This window comes from Sphaeramia orbicularis, chromosome 5, assembly GCF_902148855.1.
Source record: "Sphaeramia orbicularis chromosome 5, fSphaOr1.1, whole genome shotgun sequence".
In the NCBI taxonomy this organism is placed as follows: Eukaryota; Metazoa; Chordata; class Actinopteri; order Kurtiformes; family Apogonidae; genus Sphaeramia; species Sphaeramia orbicularis.
Genome location: NC_043961.1, coordinates 17175533 through 17200921, shown reverse-complemented (window position 1 = coordinate 17200921; position 25389 = coordinate 17175533). Strand labels below are relative to the sequence as shown.

Sequence of the window (25389 nt, the reverse complement as noted above, 5' to 3'; positions counted from 1 at the left end):
CGGTTAAAGCAAGGGAAGAAATGGTAAAGGACGTTTGGCGCGGTTGGTAGTGAAGCTGCTGACAACCAGGAGACAGGAGCTGAAGATCATCCGCCTTTCAGATATTTGTCTCGATAGAAGGGCCAAGGGATTGTAAAGTCTCCGGTCTCCAGGTCCGGAAGACGGTGATTCGCCTCGCTTACCAGGCTCTCCCCGCTCATCCGTCGGTTAAAGCTTGCCCGGGGCAGGCTTAGACGGAAATCCATTAAAAATGCCTCCCATCGAAAATGACAAAAACGAGCTCAAGTCTCGGATACAGCAACTTATCGACTCCAATCAAGTGTTGGTTTTCAGCAAGAGCTACTGTCCGTACTGTGTCAAGGTAAGGGGTCGTGGTTTTAGCTCATTTGTACCGGGAGGGGGGCCTAGCTGAAGCCGGTCGCAAACTTCCATCTTCTCCCGCGAAGTGCGTGGGGGCCGTCTAATTGCTGGCTCGTCAATGCGGCACTCAACTTGCTCTGTTGAATCTATGAAGTTTGATAAGCAAATTCACACAAAGGCGACTAGTGTTAAACCACATAAGAGCATGTATATTACATTTATTGTGATGTAAATAGCAGCGTTATCGGCGTGTTTGAGTGCTATCACAGTCCGGTGTTACGTAGTTGATAGTTGGCTGCTTATTTAACACTGACTGTTAATGAGGCCTCAAGTTGAAGATGCCGTCTAATTCTAGTGTTCACAAAGCGGTGCGTGTTTACACTTTTTAAAGTTCCTCCGTCTTTTAATCTACATTATTTCCTTGAGGCCAACACATATACTCAGAGTAGAAATCAGTTTTTTCGATGTTAAACGTTAGCTAATAATGCCCACACGTAAATTTATATTAAAATGTAACACTATTTATTCAAATGATATATGAAGTAGCTGAAATATAACTAGCTTAAATATAATTTGAAGAGAAAATGTTCATACACCGCTGTCTTTTATATATTTAGACATGTAAAGTGTCACTGTACAGTACATAAAGATATACAAATTAACAAGTAGTTGCTTGGTAGTATACTTAATGGTATCTGAGGGTATTTATTTTATTATGTAGCCAATAAAGCAAAGCTAAATTTAAACTGTCTCTAAAGTTGCTAGCTAATGCCAACAACAACTAACAGGAATTAACTTTTGTTAATACTAATAGGATGGTTCTTCATGCAAATTTACTCCAATTAAAATGTCTTGTAATATCACAACTTAAGCGATTTTTAACCCCTTGTTCTGTATTGTACATGTATGATGGCAATAATATTCACCTGCAGTTAACATACAGTAACCTCATTATTAATGTAAGGGTGTATGTTATATTTCTGTATGATTTTAGTACAAGATAACAAGGTTTTACTAAAATAAAACACTCCCAGGGGTTCATAACTACTAGGGGTTATTCTAGCATGTCCCTGAATGGATAATTACTAAATAAAAGTCTCAAAGGTGTGTGTATTTGACTATAGTATTTGTGTTTCACTTAATGTTGAAGATATGGTCTGTAGAGCTACAGAGCTTAATGTATACACTCTGGGTTTTCTTTTTTTTTTTTTCTCCAGGTGAAAGACCTGTTCAAAGAGCTCAAAGTGGAATGTAACGTGGTGGAGCTGGATCTCATCGGTAAGTTCAGAAAATGTGAAATACTATAAGAGATACAGTCTTAAAAGCACCATGTGTTGTGATATTCAGTACAATGCAGGTTTGGAATCCCAGGGAGGAAAAGTTCATGGCGTCACAAGCATGATTTTTATTAGTCACGGATTAGACATATTTACATTTTGCTGTATTTGCACATGAGTATGAGGCCTTTGAAATGATTAACACTGGCAGTGTGGTTCTCCAACAAAAGCAAATATCTGATACGGAGCATGATTGGAACTGAACATTTTACATTTTAGAGGAAAGACAATAAGTTTAGTTATATGCGTATTTATTCTGGTGCAGTGAAAATCAGCTGGTCAGCAGGTAATTTTAGAAACATCTTCTCTCTCTTTTTTTTGTTTAATACTTGCTTATATTTTTTTCTGTAAATCTAATTTAACATGATGTCATAATGACCTTTTTCTACTTGTCAGTTTGCTCACTTGGTAAATCGTTTAGATGCAACTCAGTTTAATTACTAAGAAGGTAAATATACTTCTTTAATAGTGGCTTAAATTGCAGCTTTTCACACCAGTTGACGTTGATATCCTCCTCGGTGTAGTACAGATGTTTAATGTGGACCGTCTACTATCTGGTCGTCTTCTGCAAAAGCACGGATAATGCTGAGTCACTGCCTGAAAACGTATCTTGGCCTCACACCCTCCTTCTGTGAACTCTAACCTGTTTGCTCTGTTTCACTGGTTATTGTTATCACAGACTCAGCTGTTTTCTATGGTAGTATCTTTGGACATAAACAGATAATTGTGAACAATAACCAATCTTGTTCGTATTAGTATCAGATAACAAAAACATGATATTTCTGCTCTGGGTGTAACATGTCCATAGAACCTGTGAAATGAATCTCTGCCTTCAAAGTCATTGCAGACACTGGTTGTCCTTTCATGATGGTTTTAGTTTGATAGCATTTAACCTAAACCACAGTTGACAAACATACAGCCCGTGGGCCAAAACGTGCCTGCCAAAGGGTCCAGTCCAGCCCTTGGGGTGAATTTGTGAAATGCAACAGTTACACTGAAGATATTAACAATCAATGTAGGTCAGGTTCCACATTCAGACCATTATGATCCAAAGTGGCTCAGTCCAGTAAAATATTATCATATTAATCTATGAATAATGACAACTACAAATATTTCTCTTTTGTTTTGTGTAAATAAATAAAACTATATATAAAGGGCTTGTTAACATGAAAACACATTCCACTTTATATATAAAAACAAAATGGGAAATAGAGGGAGGATTGGTTCTGACAGAAGAAGAGTGGATAAGAGTCTGGGAATATCAATGGAAGTGTAGTAGTTCACAGTGTTGGAAAGAGTTTGGCTGGAAAAGCTTGATTAGATATTTCATTACACCACATCAAAAGTCCCACTATAGAGATAACTCCCCAGTTTGCTGGAGAAAATGTGGTAATACAAATGCAAATCATTATCATCTCTTCTGGAATTGTTCTGTTATCGAAAATTACTGGAAGGAAATACATAAGGAAACACAAGAAATTATCGGGAGCCACTTATCCTTTGAATGTAAATCTTTATTTTTTGGACTTATACCAGAAGGATGGCCAAAGAGAGACAAGTATTTATTTAATATCCTGCTAATAGCAGCCAAAAAAGCAATCACAAGAAAATGGCTTTCATCGGAAAGCCCAACGCTGAGTATGTGGATGGACATTACAGTGGACATATATAAGATGGAGAGACTTACTGCAGAGGTGAACTATAAGAAGGACTTGTTTGTTATGCGGTGGAAGAAATGGATGGAATACATCATGCCACGCAGACCGGACTTTGATACTTTTATTTTTGTATAGAAGATTAGATATAGTAAACACAATAACTGCAATTCACTCCCTACTTGTTTATGTTCTTTTTGTTTGTTTCATTGTTAAAAAATGGGACATTCAGATTAATATAATGCTGATGACATTTAAAATGACTATCTTTGTCAACATTGATACAGAATGTCAATAAAAATTGAATTAAAATAAATAAATAAATAAAACTACATGAAAATGTTTGCATTTATATCCTTTCACAAAAAATGTGAATAACTTGTAGATCTAAACATTTTCACAATGCATTTACTTTTTTCACTTAACAACACAACGAAAACGTTGGAGTTGTCATTATTTATAGGTTATTATGTTATTTTACTGGTCTGATCCACTTCAGATGAAATAAATTAGTTTGACAGCCCTGTTTTAAACCAAACAAATAATCAGATAATTGAGAAAATAGACAACAGAAATAGTCTTTGGTTGCAGCCTTGAGGATCAGCAACTGTGCCTTTTTAATAAATGATCATTGTGTAAATATAGAAAACTAAGTGCTTCCTGAGACTTTGTTTGTTTAATTAGTCATATTAATCATTTTATATGTAAACACGTATACAAAATGGACAATTTAAAGCAAATATTAACAAGAATTCAATCAACATTTTCTTTCCATATAATGATGGTCTCTCCTTTCAGAGGATGGAACCAACTACCAGGAGATGCTTCTGGAGATGACGGGACAGAAAACCGTCCCCAACGTCTTCATCAACAAGACTCATGTTGGCGGCTGCGACAAAACGATGGCGGTAGGAAACGATGACGCCATCTGTTCATGTTACATGTGTCTTTGTGTCTCAAAAGGAAATGTGGTCGTTCAGCTTCTGCACAACACTATCACTATGAAGTATTTCACAAGTTAATGCTAATGGTTCATTTAGTTGAGTGAAACTTTATACAACAGTCAAATGACATTAAAACTTAACATAGTGGACTGAGTCATGGACACTCTGCACATCCTTCACTATTAGATTAGATTAGATTAGATTAGATAGAACTTTATTGAGCCTTTGGGCAGAGCCCTCAGGAAATTACGGTTCCAGTAGCAGCACAACAAATGCACATACACTGGAAATATTATACCAAAATAGAAATAAAAATAACTGTGGAAAAAAAAAAAAACACTTGTGGAAAAAAACAGGTGTAGCACATTAGAAAGTACTTGTAGAAACAACAATAACAAAATGGTAATAATAAAGTAGTAATCACAGGATAAGTTGTAATAAGTAATAACAGTATTAGTAGTCATAACGATAACGATAAGTAACATAAGAAGGAGATGATGAAGACACACTGGAATAAACAATATTGCACCACAGAACTTTTCGCAACGGAGATCACTGTAGAGCTTTGTTACGGCAGATTGTCTTAACATTTAGTTTTGTTACTGCACCACAAAGATTTAATGATTAGGAGAAAAAAAATCGCATATGAGGCTTTAAAATTTACAAGTGGATGATATGGAGCAAAGTCATACTTTATGTAAACGAACCTTTTTGTGATGTTACACAGCTGCAGGAAGTGCAGACGGTGTAAAAGAAATTTAAAAAGCAGTAGAATTGTTGAACGTGACGACTTTATGTTGATTATTTTACTGCTTTAAGTGTGCAGCATCTTCAGCAACCTGTATGACATGTTACTGCTTCTCTCTTTTGTTTCTTTAATGTTTTGTTAAATGCCCAAGGTGTCACTTTCACTTTGAGCCTGCATGTCTGGTTTTGCATGTTCAGAAACAACAGTCCAAGAATACACTTTAGAGCCAAACATGTCAGACAAAAAGAAAATAAGTCAGTGTCACACCCAGTTATCAATTCAGCGATTATGACAATGCTTCCTCCATACCTGCTGATAACAGCCTTAAGTAAAGAGAATTTGAGTGAATTATTCAGCCTTGATGGTTTGTTCATTATTATACTGATGACCAATTAGGCCTAGTCTATTTAAATCTGACATTTTTACATTTAAAGATTTGTGTTAAAAACTACAGGTAAAAAAACCCCTGCAGCTCCTTTATAACTTTTTTAATGTGCATGAGCAGCATGTTAAAACAGCTGTTAACATAGGAGCTCTTTACATATTTACCAGGACATGGGTGGTGTAAAGCTGAAAAAAACATCAGAAAATCCCCACTGTTAAACTAAATCATGACCTCTGAATTCTTCCGGGGTTAAAACATTAATTAAGTTCTCTTTTTTTGCATTATTTGAGGTATGAAAACACTACATTTTGGCTATTTTTACCAGTTGTCTTTTTTTCTGTAAATAACTGCTCTAAATCAGGATTTTCCTGACTTGTATATGGCTTCGATACAACACCCAAGATATTTTGGGCACAAGTCAAATTCATGTAAAATCAATTTTAAGAGAATTAATGGAAAATGACTTTGCCCAGTGTTACTGAAGCAAGTTTTGTTTTCATTGTTGTGGATGTATTTCCAAACTTCTGTACACTTCTGCCCTGCTCCGGTCTTTAACTCTCTGCCCCGCCCACATCCACCCCCCAACCCCCCCTCGGCCAATGTGGAGTTATGGTAATTTGAATACCGCAAATTGTAGCACCGGAGATACAACTGTTGTAAAAGGTTTAAAATAAGATTTGGTCCATAGATGTTTGTGTTGTATCCCACTGTTTGTGCCAGAGGGTAAAAGAATATCTACCTTTATAAAATCTTTAAAGTTATGGATGAATCCCAGTGTTGGGCTGGTACCTGCTTCTTCTTCTACTCTTCTTGTATTCATTCATGTTTGTTCCAGGCCCATAAGGATGGAAGTCTGCAGCAGTTGCTCAGTGGAGAAAATGAAAGCTACGACTACGACCTGATCGTCATTGGTGGAGGGTCTGGAGGCCTGGCCTGTTCAAAGGTAAAAACATCTGCAGAAAAGTCACTGAGCCAGTTTACATGAGCAGAGAGGTCCAATAACTGGGAGTAATCACATCATTGTACTGATGAGATCTGCCACGTTATACACGTGACACTTATTTATATATATATATTTGTTTAATTATCATATTGATGGTATATTGTGTATTGTGTTGTACATATTGTAGAAATTGCTGTTACAATTGTGTCTTAATAGAGTGTTTATATATATATATATATATATATATATATATATATATATATATATATATATGTATATATGTATATATATATATATATATATATATATATATATATATATATATATATATATATATATATATATATATATATATATATGTGTGTGTGTGGTGTGTATGTATGTATGTATGTTTAGAGCCATATATATTGTTAGCCTCATAGCATAATTACCTGAGTCAAATTTTTGGCCAAATATGACTCGGGCAATTATGCTATGAGGTTAACTATATGTTTATATTTTTTCTCTGTTTTTTTTTTTTGTTTTTTTTTGTTTTTTTTTTGTTTTGTTTTTTTGTTTTGTTTTTTGTTGTGTTGTTTTTTCCTGCTACTGTGACTTCAGCTGTAACACACAATAATTTCCCTCTGGGATTAATAAAGTATTCTCATTCTGATTTACATGCACTTCAGAAGTACGATAATCGAAAAATCCTGGTTTAGGCGTTTCGGTCCATTATTAGATTTCTTGCGGAGTATGTATGTAGTGATGGTAGACTTAAGTATCATATTAGTGTCTTCCACTCAGTGTATTTGGCAGAAATGGAGGAACAGGGTATTTAAAAAAGAAAATGAAGTGTGTAATATTCCGATGAGCATAAAAGCAATGCGCCGGCATCACATGCCTCCTGCTGCCCGTCCCCAAAAAATGATGGATGGGGGGTGGAGGGTAAGGTATTCCCAGCTGAAAACAAATTTGTGCTTATATTTTGGCAAGGTAAGAGAACAATATATTGGTAATTAGTATATAATAAGTACTAGTGTGGTTCAGAAAATCCAACTTCATTGTAGTAACCAAGGCACCTTCTCAATTTGTTTGTTTCAATGAAATGTGTATCTATGCAAAATTTCTAAGTGATAGGGTGAAAAGAAGGCAGTGCTCAAGATGAGATGTCATCTTTCCTCTAACCATCCTACCTCGTCTTCTCCACAGTTCTTGTCTTTAGATCATTCACTATGCCATCCACACGACAAACTAATGAAATTTATTTGATTGGCTATGCTGACAGAGAGACTATTACAAGATACAAACAATTACCAACTGTAAAGCAAGTATTGCAGCGTTTCCACCACCATTTGAAGGAGAGCAAATCCATCCGAAATGCCAGTCATGAGACAATTGACGAGCTCTTGGTTGTGTGGCAAAATTTTTGTTTTGGATAATACAACTTAGCAAATGGTTATTTAATGTAGTTTGAGTCAGATTGACGCTCTTAGTTAATCATCTGAGAGAAAAGAAGTTCTCTAAAATTGTGATTATTTTTTATCAAAATATGACAATATTGAAAATACATTGTGAGGTTGACCTATCTTGAGCACTGCCATTCACTGAATATATCAACCTAAAACTTTGCAAAATAAAATAAAGTGACATTTGAAACAATTTGGGAAGGTGCCTAGACTTCTTTCATTGAATTTATTTTTTTCTCAAATTATTGGACCACCCTAATAAGTACACTATTTTTTTGGCTGACTAATACAGTGCTTCCACTCATGTTTGACTGTCACATTTGTATTGTATGCTTTTTTTTTGTTACACATGCACAGATGTAAAAGACTGAAATAAATTAGATTAATCAGAATACTTCATTGATCTCAGGGGGAAATTATTGAATTAACAGGTATACATGCATGTGCATTTGAGTTCTCATATCAGATTACTACTGTTACATGATAAAACATATCAGATTATGCTGTTGACATGCTCACTAACAATCTTAGTGTGGATGTAAACTCATTGTTGTGCAGTTCCGATGTTTTCGACAGAGAAGAAACTAAAGCTGTAATCAGTCATGTAGGCTTGTTAACTCTGTGCAGCTGAACTTCTTCTTGCACCATTATTGCAGAACAAGTAGAGATATGTGTAATGTTGTCTTTGTTTATAATAGGAAGCTGCTAATCTGGGAAAGAAAGTGATGGTTTTGGACTATGTTGTCCCCACCCCAAAGGGAACCAGCTGGGGTAAGATGCTTCCACTGCACATGCTGTAGATGGACAAAAGTGTGTGGACACATTGAATTCAGGTGTTTCTTTTCTAACAGGGGTCTGGGATACAAAACAATAATGACAAATGTCATAATATAGTTTTATATTGGGATAAATATCATTGTATTGGTTAGTTTGGTTTAAATGGTTATCTTTGCTTCCAAAATGCCCCAAACATGGTTTTGACTTAATTTCTCTGGACTTTGATTTGTTTTGGTTTTTTTGTTTGTTTTTTTTATCCATGACAATAATTTTAAATGTTCTACCTCTAAATTTCTAAAATATTTTTCATGCTCTGACTGTAAATAATAATTTTCTACCACAACTAACCATGTACTTTCTCCACATCTCAATGAAGAAGAAAAATCTCTCATTAAACTTTAAGGAAATATAGATGTTTATAAACTATATGGACAAAAGTATTGGGACACATCATGTCTACAGCTGTAAGATGTCCTGTTCATGATGAGTTAATATATAAACCTCAATATTTCCTTTAATGGGAAAGTGAGATGTGAAGAAAGTACATGGTTAGTTGTGGTAGAAAATTATTATTTACAGTTGGAGCATGAAAAATATTTTAGAAATTTAGAGGTAGAACATTTAAAATCACAGTCATGGATTAAAAAAATAAACTCAGTGTTGAGATAAATTAAGTCAAAACCATCTCTGGGGCATTTTGGAAGCAAAGATAACAATTTAAACCAAACTAACCAATGCAATAATATTTTTCCCAATGTAAAAATATATTATGACATTTGTCATTATTGTTTATGCCCCAGACCCCTGTTAGAAAAGAAACACCTGAATTCAACATGTCCACATACTTTTGTCCATATGTTGTACATGTTCTGGTCATGTTATGTTTATTGTGTTCACGTGTCCTGCTGTGGGTTCAGGTCTGGGTGGAACCTGCGTGAATGTCGGCTGCATCCCCAAGAAGCTAATGCACCAGACTGCCATGCTAGGGACGGCTATGCAGGACGCCCGCAAGTTCGGCTGGGAGTTTGACGAGACAGGTGAGGACACTGAGGTCGAGGGGTGGGGGCTGTGGGGCTGCTTCCTGTCAGTCTGCTCATGTATTTGTGTTCACAGTGAAACACAACTGGGACACGATGAAGACGGCGGTCAACAACTACATCGGCTCATTGAACTGGGGTTACAGGGTGGCACTCAGAGACAAGAATGTCAACTATGTCAACGCCTACGCAGAGTTCATCGAACCACACAAAATTAAGGTAGAGTTCTGCTTTTTTTTCTGTTGGACGACCTGCTTTATTTATAATGATAAACTTTATTTCAGACATAAGTAGGAATAATATGTAAAGATGAACAAAAGGCAAATAACAAATTTAAATGGAACACTCCAGAATATTGAAGGTAATAATTTACCTAAAGGGGAAAAAAATAACTGTCAGTAGTTGCTTTTCCACTGGACATATGTGCAAAACTTTACCGATAATTACTAAATGTCGAAAAACAGAGGTGGGCATTGTTGGGTTTTCCATTAAATCACAAATGCGATGATTTGTATACATTTTCTGCTGTTGTTATTTTACTGGTTCAGCCCACTTAAGATCATATTGGGCAGAATGTGGAACCCCTGTTCTATAGTCATAATTCCCCTCTCTATTTGTGAATAATTTCTGTTACTTGGAAATCATTTGTCTTGCTTTGTGTAGTATTTGTGCTGTTTTAAATCCCACCAGATCCTTTAATTTGAATGTGCTTGAGAGTAGGAATAGTTCATTGGTTTATTGTTCCAGATATCCTGTATGGTTTATTGCTCTCTTGAGAGGTGTGCATAAATTGTGCTCTTGTAACATCACAACCTCTCATTAGTTTTATCAAAACTGATGTAGAAACTGCTTTTATCTTCCAACAGGCAACAAATAAACGAGGGAAGGAGACATTTTACACAGCAGCTAAGTTCGTCTTGGCTACGGGTGAGCGTCCACGCTACCTGGGCATCCCTGGAGACAAGGAGTACTGCATCACCAGGTGAGAGGACCCTACAGTGCATGAGCCCGGTCCAATCACAGGTGGAAAACTCACCTGTAATAACCTGGACGCTTTGGGCCTCGGCAGGTGGTTCTGATCTGCAGCTGGTTAAATGTTATGTCGGTGGTGATTATAGAGCTGCTTTGGAAACTGGTGAATGCTGTCCTGCTGTGCAGAGTCACACATATCCTAAAGTAAACACAAACCCTTTATAAAAGCACAGTTGAATGTTTAGGCTTATTTATTGTTTACATGATAACAAATAATGTGGTATAATGTGTATTATTATTATACAATGTAAGCGTAATTATTTTATAATGCTGTTATATCATAGTATAATGTATTAATATATTGTTGCTGTCGGGGGCAAAACCTCTTAAGTCCATTTATGGTCTTTTTTTTTTTTTTCTTTTGCCATAAAGGGATTCTATTGGCCAGTCGTCACGTTGGCCGGATGGTTTTAGAAATATTTAACTAATAAAAACTGTTGAAAACAGATTGTGGCTAAATCTCTTAACTCTATTCATTTATTTACAATATACATCGTTTTTCCAGTTTCCTGAAAAATAACCATTTTGGACATAAGAGGTTTCCACTCGACAGTGACAATATAGTGTATTATTATACGATGTATATAATATGTATTATATGATTTTGAATTATGATATACATGTATATCATGTATATAGGGTTGGACAGAGTTTATCTATTATATGTGTAATATTTTGGAGATATTTTGTGGATCGGGGGACTGTAGTCAGAAAAAGATGAGGTAAGGGGGCAGGACTAAAATTGTACTTCATCCCGCTCCTTTTCGAATATTTTTTTTTTTCCTCCTTCTTTCTTAACTTTTCTTTGCTGTTTTTGGTTTTAAATTTGACACAAAAAATATAAATTCATGGAAACTTCAGCTGCAGCATCTTACAGCTTTGTAATTTGACCAGTATGTATAGTACTGCTAACAATCGGGTATTTTAACAGTATTTTTATATCCCTGCCTTTTGATTGAAACATTGAAAGTTATGACTCAGAAGTAATCCCTGGGTAGGCAGGGTATTGGTGAGTTGGAGGGGCAAAGGGCTGTGCAACTGGGTGGGGCCATTAGTAAGCTCCACCTACTTTTTCACTCGTTATCAGTTCTTTTTTCAGGTTACGGTTACAGTTCAGATGAGAACTGAATTATTTCCTTTCTTTTCCAGTGTAAGGCATAACTGACCCGACCCCAGATTTGTCAGAAATGGAGTTAATAGAAATATTTGCAAAGTCTCTTGTGTGTTTGGTTATGTTGCCTTTATGCCGCAGCTGTGTATGAGAAATACAAAATGATGTCCAACTTATGAAAAAACTGCTTTAAAGAGTGATTGGTGTCATGACCAATAACTGGAGCATAATGTGAAACAATGTGAGACATTTTTGTGTTTTGATACAGTTATATATTGTCTTCATCCAGTCCTCCTTCAGGTCATTAATCATATTATCATTGCATGTTACTGTTTGTTTATTTATGAGGATTCCCACTAGCTGTGACACTATAGATGGATGGATGTACTTTATTTATTCCAAACTGGAAAAACTACAGGGTAGTTGCAGCAGGATACATCATGAAAATAGAATACAAGGGCAAACACTACACATAATAAATTAGAAGTGTAAAAAAGATCTGGGTAAAGAAACTGAATAACAAGTGTAATGTGCCAAAATAAATGTGTAAGTCACAAAACAAGTTATATTCAGAGTGAATGTGGAAGTGTTGAATCCTTTTCTAACTACATCCTCCAAATGATAGATGTGTCAAAGCTGTGTGTTGGTCTGTGTGTCCTCAGTGACGACCTGTTCTCGTTGTCCTACTGCCCCGGTAAGACCCTGGTCATCGGGGCATCCTACGTGGCCCTGGAATGCGGCGGTTTCCTGGCTGGCCTCGGCCTCGATGTCACCATCATGGTCCGGTCCATCCTCCTGAGAGGCTTTGATCAGGACATGGCAAACCGCGCCGGAGAGTACATGGAGGAGCACGGAGTCAAGTTCATCCGCAAATACGTCCCGGTTAAGGTAGTTTGGCCGTAACGCATCATCCCTTTAGAACAGGGGCTTCAAACTCATACACACTCAGTCCAATATAATCCCAAGTGGGTTGGACCAGTAAAATATTAATACAATAACCTATAAATCATGGCAACTCCAAAGTTTTGCTATGTTTTAAAGTGAAAAGGGTAAAATTGCATTGTGAAAATGTTTACATCTACAAACTATCCTTAAAAAAATTTGAACCTGAAATTTCTTAAGAATAATAAGTGCAATTTTAACAATATTCTGCCTCAGTTTATCATTTACACATGGACGTTACAACTTACAGATCACAGTGGCTCTACAAGTGCACGAAACATTTAATAACAGACAGAATATTAGTACAGTTACACTTATTTATATTAAGACATTTCAGGTTTTTCATATTTGTTCGGGTTATTCACATTTTTTGTGAAAGGATAGTTTTAGTGTAAAAAAAACAAGTACAATTACATGAAAATATTTACATTTACAAAGTGAAAAACTTGTAGTTGTGATTATTTATAGTTTATTATGATAGTATTTTACTGGTGTGATTCACTTTAGGTCATATTTGTAGTACATCTTTAAAAATACGCTTCTCCGTAAATCTCAGCTAGTACATATTTGTATAGTACATATATATTGTATATTGTATAATACATATGTGTTGTGTTTTTTTATGGACATCTTTGATTGTTAATGTCTTCAGTCTAATTTTTGCATTTCACTAATTCATCCCATGGGCCGGATCAGACCCTTTATCTAGCGGGTTTTGGCCCACAGCCCGCATGTTTGACAGTCTTGATGTAGAACTTCAGCTCATGATTAATGCACTTACAGACGCCGCAGACTTTGATGTGTGTAATTGTTTGTCCACACTATGTTGCATCATAACTCTTATCACTCAGTTGAACATTTGGCAGAAACACAAAGATTTTTTTTTGTTTGTTTGTTTTTCCTTTTCCTCTGACTTGGCTGCATCTGTATGTGTCAGATAGAGGAGCTGGAAGCAGGTACTCCTGGGAGGCTGAAGGTGACAGCCAAGTCCACAGAGACTGATGATGTCATCGAGGGGGAGTACAACACGGTACGTACTGATGACGCCTCAGCTTTGATCTGAACTGTCTACCGGACATCCTGTCATCGCTATGGAAACACCACCTTCACCACTTTTCTCCACTTTGTCCTGTTTTAGACATAATTGTGTAAATAAGTCAGTGGCAGCACCAGCTTCCCTCAAGTTTTTTTAGCACATTTAAATGGGATGCAATATGTGTTTAGTTTTTAAGATTGATTTTGGCATGTTTGTTTTAGTCTTTACAAGTGTGACGTCTGTGTTTTGTAGCTTCAAGACCAAAGAGGAAATTAGTGTTTCTTTTCACAATTAACCTTTTTATGATGGTTGTATCTCCGGTGCTACATTGTGCATTTTACAACATTCAAATTACTATAACTGTTGAACCGCTATTCACAAAATTCAAACATCATCTTAAAGCTGTGATTGGGTTCTTTCTATTGGTATATAGCACATGTATGGTATATAGTATATAACACATTAGGGTAGAGGTCTGCATTGGCTGAGGGGGAGGGGAGAAGAAGTGGGCAGAGCGTAGAGCAGCAGAGTGCAGTTGGTGAGAGAGAGATGGAAGATTTTTGTTACTTTTAGCAGCATTTTAATGAGGTTTTAGCGGGGAATTCTTGCAAATAAATTCTATGTAATAGTGATAGTGCTGTTTTGGAGTGTTCTAGTAGTGTGTTTTGACACTAGTTTTTTTTTTTTTTTTTCCTTTTTCACTTTTTTTCACAGTCTTTATCTGTACTTTGAATGTTGTATAGTGCATCGAGAGTTTTTATATATATATATATATATATATATATATATATATATATATATATATATATATATATATATATATATATATATATATATATATATATATATAAAATATGCGCGCGCCGAGAGCTAGCCAGGGCATGAAGAGATGCAGTGTCTGTATTTGAATCAGATGATGGATGGTTTTGTCTGTGAATTGATGGACTCTGTCTACAACTAGACGGAAAGTGAACACAGACTATCACACAGGATCAAAATGACTAGAAAGAACAAAAAATTATCAGAAGAACATGGACACAGAATGATCTAAACTCAAATGTTTGAGCACATGGGAAATAGCTGAAAGATTATTTTTATGATCTCATAAAATTTTGTTCTGCACATTTACAGTCGTTTTTCATAATAAATATAAAAAATGCAAGTCCTTTTTTTCATTTTGCTATAACACAGTTTTAAGAATTTATTACATTTAGTAATAATTGCTCTATGATAATTGAAAGTTAAGTTCATGAAAAATGCAAGAAGAATGGGCAAAGAAGACATTTTGACACTTTCATTGCACAAAAAACAAAGAAATGTAAGCCTGTTTTTAATAGGAGGTGTTAAAGGGTTAAGACTTGCTGCAAAATATGTTTTAGCAAACATGAATATCTGTTTTTCAGAAAAGCTGGCGTCTTTGAAAAATGCTAAGACTAAGTATTGTTTAGAGGCTGCTTAAGGTCTTTAAGGGCTAAACCAAGCTTTTTTTCCTTTACCCTGCAGGTGTTAATAGCAGTGGGTCGGGACGCATGTACAGATAAGATCGGCCTGGACAAGACAGGGGTCAAAGTCAACCCCAAGTAAGTGTTCGTGTCATACACTGTATGTTCATGTACCTTTAAGACCGGCAGTTCAGTCACGGTGACTCAGCAGGATTCCAGTCCCATGGTTCTCTGGGGGGGGGGGGGGGGCATAAGGGGATTTGGAGAGAGAGAGTGAGGGTGTGTTGTTTTAATAGAAAGATGAGAAAGCCATTGTGTCATGTATCACTTGGTTTTTAATGGTTTCACTGTAGCACTTTGAGATTCTGTTGAATGAAAGTGCTTTATAAATACTTATTAGATTAGATAGAACTTTACTGGGGGGGACACACATGAGGGGATGTGGAGAGAAAGAGGGTGTGCTGTCTTAATAGAAAGATGAGAAAATCATTGTGTCATATATCAGTTGATTTTTAATGGTTTCACAGTAGCACTTTGAGATTCTTTTGAATGAAAACTGCTTTATAAATACTTATTTGATTAGATAGAACTTTACTGGGGGGGCACATGAGGGGATTTGGAGAGAGAGGGTGTGCTGTCTTAATAGAAAGATGAGAAAACCATTGTTGTGTATCAGTTGGTTTTTAATGGTTTCACTGTAGCACTTTGAGATTCTTTTGAATGAAAAGTGCTTTATAACTACTTATTAGATTGGATAGAACTTTACTGTAATTTGCTCTATAAATGCTTATTATCATTATTATTATTATTATTATTATTATTATTATTATTATTATTATTATTAAATTAGATATGATTCAATCGAATTTTATTGATCCCTTGAGCAGAACCCTCAGGAAGTTAAGGTTCCATTAGCAGCACAACAACGAATGTAAACACAAGAAATACTAATTTTTACACTAAATACTAATATAAAAAATACTAATACTAATAATGATCTGACTATAATCACTTGTGGTTTTGGTGTGATGTGGCTCTTTGTGCTTTAAAAAGATGATACATTCCTGTATTGTCATTGTATACACAGAATACACAATGAAATTTGGATGCACTTATGGAGATGGCGCTGGAGAAAAAAATACACAATATGAAATGCAAAATATTTATATGATATTAACATCCTTCATATTTATGATTTTGACCCTTTTCTGTCAATTTTCAACTTTGGCTATAAACTCAAATGAAGCAGAAACAAAGATAGATCCTTTGGTTTCTGAGCAGTTATTTGTCCCTGCTGAAATGGGAGTGTTGTTTGAGAATACGTCTCTTTGTCTTTCATTTTTGTGAATGACTGTATGCTTCAACCTGAGGCCACGGGGATTAAGACGACATGAGGCGGCTTAAAAGAGCGCTGGGAGTCATATGCCCTGGTCTTATGACTGTAGTAGTATTTAGTCAAAGTGGACAAACAGCCCCTGGGCCACAGGGTTCAGCACCTTCATTAGCTCACAGACAGATTAATGCATTCAACTGACTGATGTCTGCCGCAGACAAATACACAAATATCCTCCTGAGATACAGAAACTCATTTGTGTCTTCTGTAGGGGACAAGAGTTTCACAGTTTTACTTTATAAAAAACAAACAAACAATAAAAGCACTTTCCACTGCAAAGGGCATTCCATAAAAAATGCATCTGAAAAAACTGTTGCATCATGTCATTTCCAATCAAGGCAATTATTTAATGTGAAAAATTCAAAACTTTTAATTTTCTGGATCTCAGGAGGTGGTTGTTATTATTATTATTATTATTATTATTGTTATTATTATTATTATTATTATTACTTCTTGAATAATTATATTACTTATCACTTATAACTTTTATTCTGTGATTATTAAACTGAAGAACACCTGAACTATAACTGTTCTCTGTGGACCCCCCCCCCCAAGGAATGGGAAAATTCCAGTGAACGATGAGGAGCAGACCAACATTCCCCACATCTACGCCATCGGAGACATCCTGGAAGGAAAGTGGGAGCTGACGCCCGTGGCCATCCAGGCCGGGAAGCTGTTGGCACGACGCCTGTACGGAGGGTCCACAGTGAAGGTAGAACCACAACAAGCATAGCATCAAGTCTGAGAAATAAAACCTGAAAACCTCATGAGTTTCAGCCAGAGATAAATCACCTCTAGATCTGCACCTGAGATCAGTCTTAACTTGGCATGATCTTAAAAGTAGGTTCTATGCTAATTGAAAAAAATTAAAAATGCTTTTAAAACTTCCCCTCTCAGCCAATATTCATTTTAAATGGTCCATTTGTTGGTGTAATTCAGATATTTTACAGAAAGCCCTAACTTAATATCAATGGCCAAAGTAACACATGCTGTACAAACTTCGGAAGTTAATGCAAACTGAACCCAAACTCTTTAGTGAAGGCGAAAACAAAAGTAGCACTATGAACAGATGATGAACTCATGGATCTAGAAACTGGTTCTAGTTACAAACACGACACTCGAAGAACAAAACGTCCAACCTGAAAAATGCACTTTGATGTGAAAAGTAAAAAAAAAAAAAAAAAAAACCCTTGAAACTCAAAAATAGCAGATTTACATGTTGAATTTATTCAGTCAAAGCAGTAAAATGTGCTTTACATTTGTTTTGGTTTTGATCACTCTGTAAACATTAACAGCTAATTTAATGAGACTGATCTGGGGTCAGTTCTGAGGGAAATACTTCTTATGAAAAATTTAAATATAAAACACTTTTCTACTATAAAACCGTAATTTCAATAACATCACAATTTTTGCTCACTTTTGTATATATCCTGTTATGTCCTGTTGCTTTTTCTTATACTTAAATGGATCAGCAGTAACAAACAAAAATTTCCCCCTGAGATTAATAAAGTATTCTGATGAGTCTGAGGAAAAATTTTTCATGCCCAAGTGCAACTGATGTTGTTTGAAATCTTAACTAAATTTATATTGATTTGGAATTGGCTAAGACCTCATGAGTTCAGATTGAATGGATTTGTGGTGATACCAGCTGTACACTTGAATATGTACTGACTTTAACCCTGATAAACCTTGTGAATGGTGTGTGTTTGTTCAGTGCGACTACATCAACGTTCCCACCACTGTCTTCACTCCAATGGAGTATGGATCCTGTGGTCTGTCGGAGGAGAGGGCCATCGAGCTCTACGGTCAAGACAACATCGAGGTATCACACGCTCCCTCGTAAATAATGAATCTGAGTCCTCATTCACCTGACGCTGACCTTCACTCATGAACTATATGGACAAAAGTATATGGACACATCATGTCAACAGCTGTGAGATGTCCTGTTCATGTTAATTTGAGATAAAAAAAAAAACAATATTTCCTTAAAGTTTAATGAGAGATTTTTCTTCCTCAGTGAGATGTGAGGAAAGTAGATAGTTGTGGTAGAAAATTATTATTTACAGTCAGAGCATGAAAAGTATTTTAGAAATTTAGAGATGGAACATTTAAAATCATAGTCATGGATTAATAATAATAATGATGATAATAATAATAATTATAATTATAATAATTAATATTGAGAGAAATGAAGTCCAAACCATCTCTGAGGTGTTTCAGAAGCAAAGATAATAGTTTAAACCAAACTAACCAATGAAATGATATTTATCCCAGTATAAAACTATATTATGACATTTGTCATTATTGTTTTGTATCCCAGACCCATTAGAAAAGAAACACCTAAATTCAACACGTCCACATACTTTTGTCCATATAGTGGATGTTGAAGCTGTTTAGTTTAGTCCACACCAGGTTTTGGACTGGAGACTAGGTCTGACTTCCGACAAATGAAAAAACAGTTGAGCTGGATTTGTTGTGTCTGGTTTCTTTCATGTTGCTGCCTGGAACACAGACACTGATACTGATGTAATTATCTGTGGGCATCTCAGTTACACTGTCTGTGCCAATGTGCATTCCTCGGTTTACCTACACAGTCTGTAGATTTATAGGCCCGTTCATGCTATACGTTCAAGATACAAAAGTATAGACAGTGTTCTGTCCGTCCTTTGCGTTCATTACGTCTGTATTTCTGTCTGTCCTCTGGGAGTTTGCGAATGTGAACCCACACAGAGAATTCGGTTCAGTACCTCCGGGAACCACACATGGACACAAGTATGAATGCAGTGACTTTTGACAATGTTTGAAACAAACATACATATTTCCGTACGTAAAGCGAACATGGACTGACCTTTATCTAAATGTCACAAATAGGACATCCACTTCACTTAAAGGACTAGTGGTGTAGGTTCCTGTTGCTATGGTAACTGACCCTTCCATTGTCTGATCTGGTGCAGATTTACCACAGTCTGTTCTGGCCTCTGGAGTACACGGTGCCGGGCCGGGACAACAACCGATGCTACGCCAAGATCCTCTGCAATAAACTGGACAATGTAAGACAGTTTCATTTTTCTGCAGCTTTCTGAGCCTAGATAGATTTTTTTTTTTTTTTTTTTAAATTTCAAACATATTTAACATTCACAGTACCTCTGTAGCACTTGTATATTTCCTTTTCTTGTCGTGTTTTTAAAGCAGTAACGGAAGTATAAACTCATATGTTCCCATTAAGCACAACTCAAATGAATTAGTTTAATTAAAGAACAAAACAACAGTAGTTCTCACATTAAACACTTCCATTACCATCCTGGATTAAATTGCTGTTCTTTTTTATATATATAGTGTTTTATATTTTCAGTGTGACTTTAGTGTCACTTCCCAAATGAATTTTTCTCTTTATTTAACTTAAGTGACTTATCACCATTTATCATAATATTATCCCCTGTGTTTTGCATTTTTTTCCTGTGAAAATCATGTATTTTTCTATATTTAACTGATCATGTAGATGTTCATGAAAACTAAGATTAAAGTTGAGGATTATTATATCAAAAACAGACAAAACTGAAGAAAAAGTGACTTTTTTAGTAAAATCTCATTAACTTAAATATGAACATGAATAATTGAGTTAAACTGCATTTTACACCAGTTATTTACGTGTATTGATGGGATTAGTGGATCAGCAGGTATTGAACAGTTGCATCAGTTGATGATTTAGGTTGATGGTGGATGTTTGGGTCTTTATGGGTTAAACTGATTTATGTTTTCACTTTGCTTTAATTCGTCTGTTTCATTATTTAACCCCTGTATTTAAAACACTCATCCTTTACAGTTGTTCTGACAATTCATGTATATATTCAATTTCCTCCTTCTTTCTGAGAATAACTTCTGTATTTTATTTGCCGTAATTTATGTCTTGCTTTAAATCTTAGTTTTAAACTGAATCAAATCTGTAAATTTTAGAGTTTTTTTTTTTTTTTAAACAGTTCATTTGTCCACATGTGCTGATGTCTGTTGTCTCTGGCACTGAAGGATCGAGTCATTGGTTTCCACTACCTGGGTCCGAACGCCGGAGAGGTGACGCAGGGCTTCGGTGCCGCTATGAAATGTGGAGCCACGAAGGAGCAGCTGGATGGAACCATTGGCATCCACCCGACCTGCGCTGAGGTAACAGAGTGGAAAACCTGTGTTTTAGCCTAAAGCGTGACGTGTTGGAGCTTTAATAGGTTTAATTTCCTGTTGAATCACTTCCTGGTCCCCAGTTTTTTCACCTTTTCCACCAGTACACACCTGTAGGCCTCTGCATCTCAGTAGAATGAACAGGTGTCAATGTTAGAAAGTAGAATGCTAATGTTAGCTGAACATCACCTAACATTACCCAAGAAAACACAGCTGCCAATGTGTCAAATAGCAATTTTTCATATCATTATCCTCATATCGTAATTACTGGACTCATAGACAAATGGACAAAAGCATGTGGACATGTTGAATTCAGGTGTTTCTTTTCTAACAGGGGTCTGGGATACACAGCAATAATAACAAATGCCATAATATAGTTTTATACTGTGATAAAAATCCTATTGATTATTATTACCTCCGCCAAGGAGGTTATGTTTTTGCCAGGGTTTGTTTGTTTGTCTGTTTGTTTGTCTGTCCGTTAGTGTGCAACATAACTCAAAAAGTTATGGACAGATTTGGATGAAATTTTCAAGGTTTGTTGGAAATGGGATAAGGAAGAAATGATTAAATTTTGGTGGTGATCGGGGGTGGGGGGGCCCACAGGGGGGGCCACTGATCAGCCTTGGCGGAGGTCTGCGCTCTCCGGGTGCTTCTAGTTAATATTGATGTTTATATGTTAGATCATCATGAACAGGACATCTTACAGCTGTAGACATGTGTCCCAATATTTATGTCCATATAGTTTATAAACGTCAATATTTCCTTTAAGTTTAATGGAAGATTTTTCTTCCTCAGTGAGATGTGAAGAAAGTAGATTAGTTGTGGTAGAAAACTGACATATGCAGTCAAAGCCTGAAAAATATTTTAGAAATTTAGAGATAGAACATTTAAAATCATAGTGATGGATTAAAAAAAGTAATCGATGTTGAGAGAAATGAAGTCCAAACCATCTCTGAGGCATTTTGGAAGCAAGGATATCAATTTAAACCAAACTAACCAATGAAATGATATTTATCCCATATAAAACTATCTTATGACATTTGTCATTATTGTTTTGTATCCCAGACCCCTGTTAGAAAAGAAACACCTGAATTCAACGTGTCCACATACTTTTGTCCATTTGTGTATGAGTTAGCTCATTGTGCTATGAGGCTAACAAAATCAGAAAATAGTTGAAACAGACCTTAATACAGTAAACTGATATATTGATAGATTCTTTTGTGGCTTTTGCATCTTTGACTCAGATTATTCAACACTACAGGGTGTCCATATCTGTCCTTTATTCGATGACACAGGTGTCAAACATTAGGGCCGTGGGCCAAAACCAGCCCACCAAAGGGTCCAATTTGGCCCGTGGGATGAATTTGAGAAATGAAAAAATCGTTTGAATATTTATAAAGGGTTTGAATATGTATTTATTTCGTTCAGTACTGCTCACTCTGCATTCATCAGCTTAATTGAAGATCTCAGCGTTCCTCATTCATCATGTGGAGATAATTACAGCACATTAAGCAGCTGAAGTGCCTCCTGTTTGATGTTTTCCATCACTAGCATTAACATGTCATGACAAACTTTCATCCAGTGTTAATGAGTGGGGAAAAAAAGAAGGGCAGGTGAAGAAAACATGATATGGAATGATTATATAAATATTATAAATACATGTAATAAAATAATCATTGTTCAGGTTTTATGTTTATATCACTGCTGTAAGGTTCACCACTACTATCAAGTCAATGACTATACTCTGTAATGTTACTTTTACAGTGGACATATATATTTATATAATTTACATTTATAATAAATTCAACAATGACAGTAATAGATAATCATAACCTGAATGAAGCTCAGTCAGGCTCAAGAAATGAAACAGGCTTTTATTAAAAATGAATATGCATTCACTTCAACAGTAAAGTCCTTAAAATAAGATAAGATATGCCTTTATTAGTCCCACATAGGAAAATTCCAGATAAATGAAATCATAAAACTGTAAGAGATTAATGTACGAGTTCCATTGATTAGATAAATTTTTCCACAAAAATATTAATAATAAAAATAAATCTGGAAAACAATGTTAATAAATCTAATATTGTCCATCATTGTGTCTGTAGTAGAGGTGACATTTGGGTGAATTTATATATAATTTTTTTTCTAACCCATCCTGTTCAGGTGTCTGTCTGGTGAGTACCTGACCCGGGTACCACCGAGGCACAGCCAGTTTCGTCTTGTGGGCCCAGTATTGATGTGCTGCATGTTTGCAGTAGTGAAATAATCAGGTTACAGCTCAAAATAGTGCTTTGGTATCACTAAATGAATCTGAATCAATCAATTAATTCTGAATCAAATCGATATCAGATCAAATCTAATCTTTATCAATCGATTCAGAACCTTATGAATCAAAACCAAATTGATTAAGGGAATTGGCCATGATACCCAGCCCTATTAACAGCAATAGAAAAACATCAGTGAATTAAAGAACAGAATACATATCACAATAACCGGTAGTAGACAACAAACAAGTGCAACAATATGAATAAAACACCAATACTTCAGAAAACAAGAAGAGTGAATATGAAAACACAAAAACTAGAAGTTAGATAAGAAAATAGAATATAAAAATGTATAAAAGTCAAATAAAAATAGAGGTTAGTAGAATAAAAGACAGACATAAAATATGAATAGACACAATATTAACAGTATGTATGTCTGTGAACAGTATCGTTTGCTGATGTTGTGTTGTTGTGTGTCCTTCAGGTCTTCACCACCCTGGAGGTGACTAAGAGCTCCGGTGGAGACATCACCCAGGCCGGATGCTGAGGTTAAACCCTGCTGCTTTAGCGGCGGCTCTTCTGTTAGACTCACCACCACGTGTCGCCTTAGCCCCCCCCCCTCTGGGCGCTCACTTGTTTCTCAGGATAACCCCTCCATCGTCTCCGGGGTCTGGGGGCTAACCCAGCGTCTACGTGGTTTCTAACAGGAGCACCGCCTGCTGAACAGCGGGGTTACTTCGCTCATCTTCCTCCCGGGCTCCAGCGGCGTGGCGTCCTCAGAGGAGCCCCCGCACATACTCCGCCACTGTCGGTGTGTGTGTGTGTGTGGGCTGTCTGTGACGTCCTGGCTCGTAACCTGAATCTCTGAGGTGGGCCAGGACCGATGTCCTTCTGAGGAAACACCCGACAAGCCCGAACCCTTCGTCCAACCCCAACTTCAAACACTTACCGTGGTCAACAGACTGAAAGAACCTTTAGACACAGCGATGAAGGGTTAAATGGACGCACGGCTCTGAACTTTGACGCTCAAATGGACGGAAACGTACTCAGTTGACGGTGTTCTGGTAGAACAGGGGTGGCGCATACAACCCAATATGATCTGAACTGGGCCAAACCAGTACAATAATACCATAATAACCTAGAAATAATGACAATTACAAAGTTTTATCCATGGTTTTGAGTGAAAAAAGTAAATTAAGCAAAATAAATGTTTACATCTACAAACTATCCTTTAAAAAAATGTGAGTAACATGACATTTTTTAAGAAAAGTAAGTGCAATTTTAACAATTATTATTCAGCCTCAGTTTATCATTTACACATGTACATTACAACTTATAGATCACAGTGGATCTACAAATACATAAAACATTTAATAACAGGCAGAATATTGATACAGTTACACTGATTTCTATTAAGACATTTCAGGTTCATATTTGTTCAGTTTATTCACATTTTTTGTTAAAGGATAATTTGTAAATGTAAACATTTTCATGTAATTTAATACAATTTTTCACTTTGTTTTAGTGTGGGGGGGGATAAATTATATTATGAAAATGTGAATAGCTTAAAAACCCTGTAAAAACTGAAATTTCTTAAGAAAAATAAGTGTAATTTTAACAGTATTCTGCCTCAGTTTATCATTTACACATATATTATAACTTGCAGATCACAGTGGATCTATAAATACACAAAACATTTAATAACAGGCAGAATATTGACACAATTGTACTTAAGAATACAATACTTCGAGTCCTAAAGACATTTCAGGTTATTCACATTTTATTGTTAAAGGATTGTTCGTAATTGTAAATTTTTTCATTATGTAATTTTAATTTTTTCATATTAAACCAAGAATGAAACGTGGAGTCATTATTTACAGGTTATTATTTTACTTCAGGTCATATTGGTCTGAATGTGGAACCTGAATCTTCATTAATATCTTCAGTGTAATTTTTGCACTTTGGGGCCGGATTGGACCCTTTAGCGACCGCTTTTGGCCCACGGACCGTATGTTTGACACCCCTGGAGTAGAGAGCTGTCTGGTCTGCTGAGCTCGTATCGTTCCACACATTGAATAGAAACGGCTTCATGTCTGTGTTCATGTTTATCTGTGGAGGTTCTAAAGAGCTCCGTTCATACATTTACCAAAGTCCGTTTCAGAGCCGTCTCATCCACACCCTTCAAACCTTCAACGTGCTTTCGCAACACTTTCAGCTAAAGTAAAACCTGATGAAAGGAGTTGTACTGAATGTTTAATAACCATTTGACCCGTTTTTACTCTTAATTTAATGCTTGTTTTGTTGCATCTTCCTGTTGATTGTGTGTATGTATCAGATAAACTGGGCTTGTAGAGGACAGTATTCG

The 25389-nt window shown here is 36.0% G+C and overlaps 1 protein-coding gene across 1 annotated transcript; it reads left to right on the top strand.

The window, feature by feature from the left end:
• txnrd3 (thioredoxin reductase 3) lies at positions 1-24037 on the top strand. Its single transcript, XM_030134178.1, has 16 exons — positions 1-361; positions 1578-1638; positions 4151-4260; positions 6265-6372; positions 8516-8588; positions 9512-9631; positions 9708-9850; positions 10498-10613; positions 12437-12662; positions 13654-13746; positions 15256-15332; positions 17143-17299; positions 18302-18409; positions 19542-19637; positions 20611-20745; positions 23509-24037. The coding sequence occupies exons 1-16, from the start codon at positions 251-253 to the stop codon at positions 23569-23571; spliced, it is 1797 nt and encodes a 598-aa protein (XP_029990038.1). The 5' UTR covers positions 1-250; the 3' UTR covers positions 23572-24037.
• The last annotated feature ends 1352 nt before the right edge of the window (positions 24038-25389 follow it).

Coding starts and splice junctions, on each gene's coding strand:
- txnrd3 (XM_030134178.1), top strand. CDS start 251: ATGCCTCCCATCGAAAATGACAAAAACGAGCTCAAGTCTCGGATACAG. Junction 4,261..6,264: donor GCTGCGACAAAACGATGGCG/GTAGGAAACGAT, acceptor TGTTTGTTCCAG/GCCCATAAGGATGGAAGTCT. Junction 19,638..20,610: donor TCTGCAATAAACTGGACAAT/GTAAGACAGTTT, acceptor CTGGCACTGAAG/GATCGAGTCATTGGTTTCCA.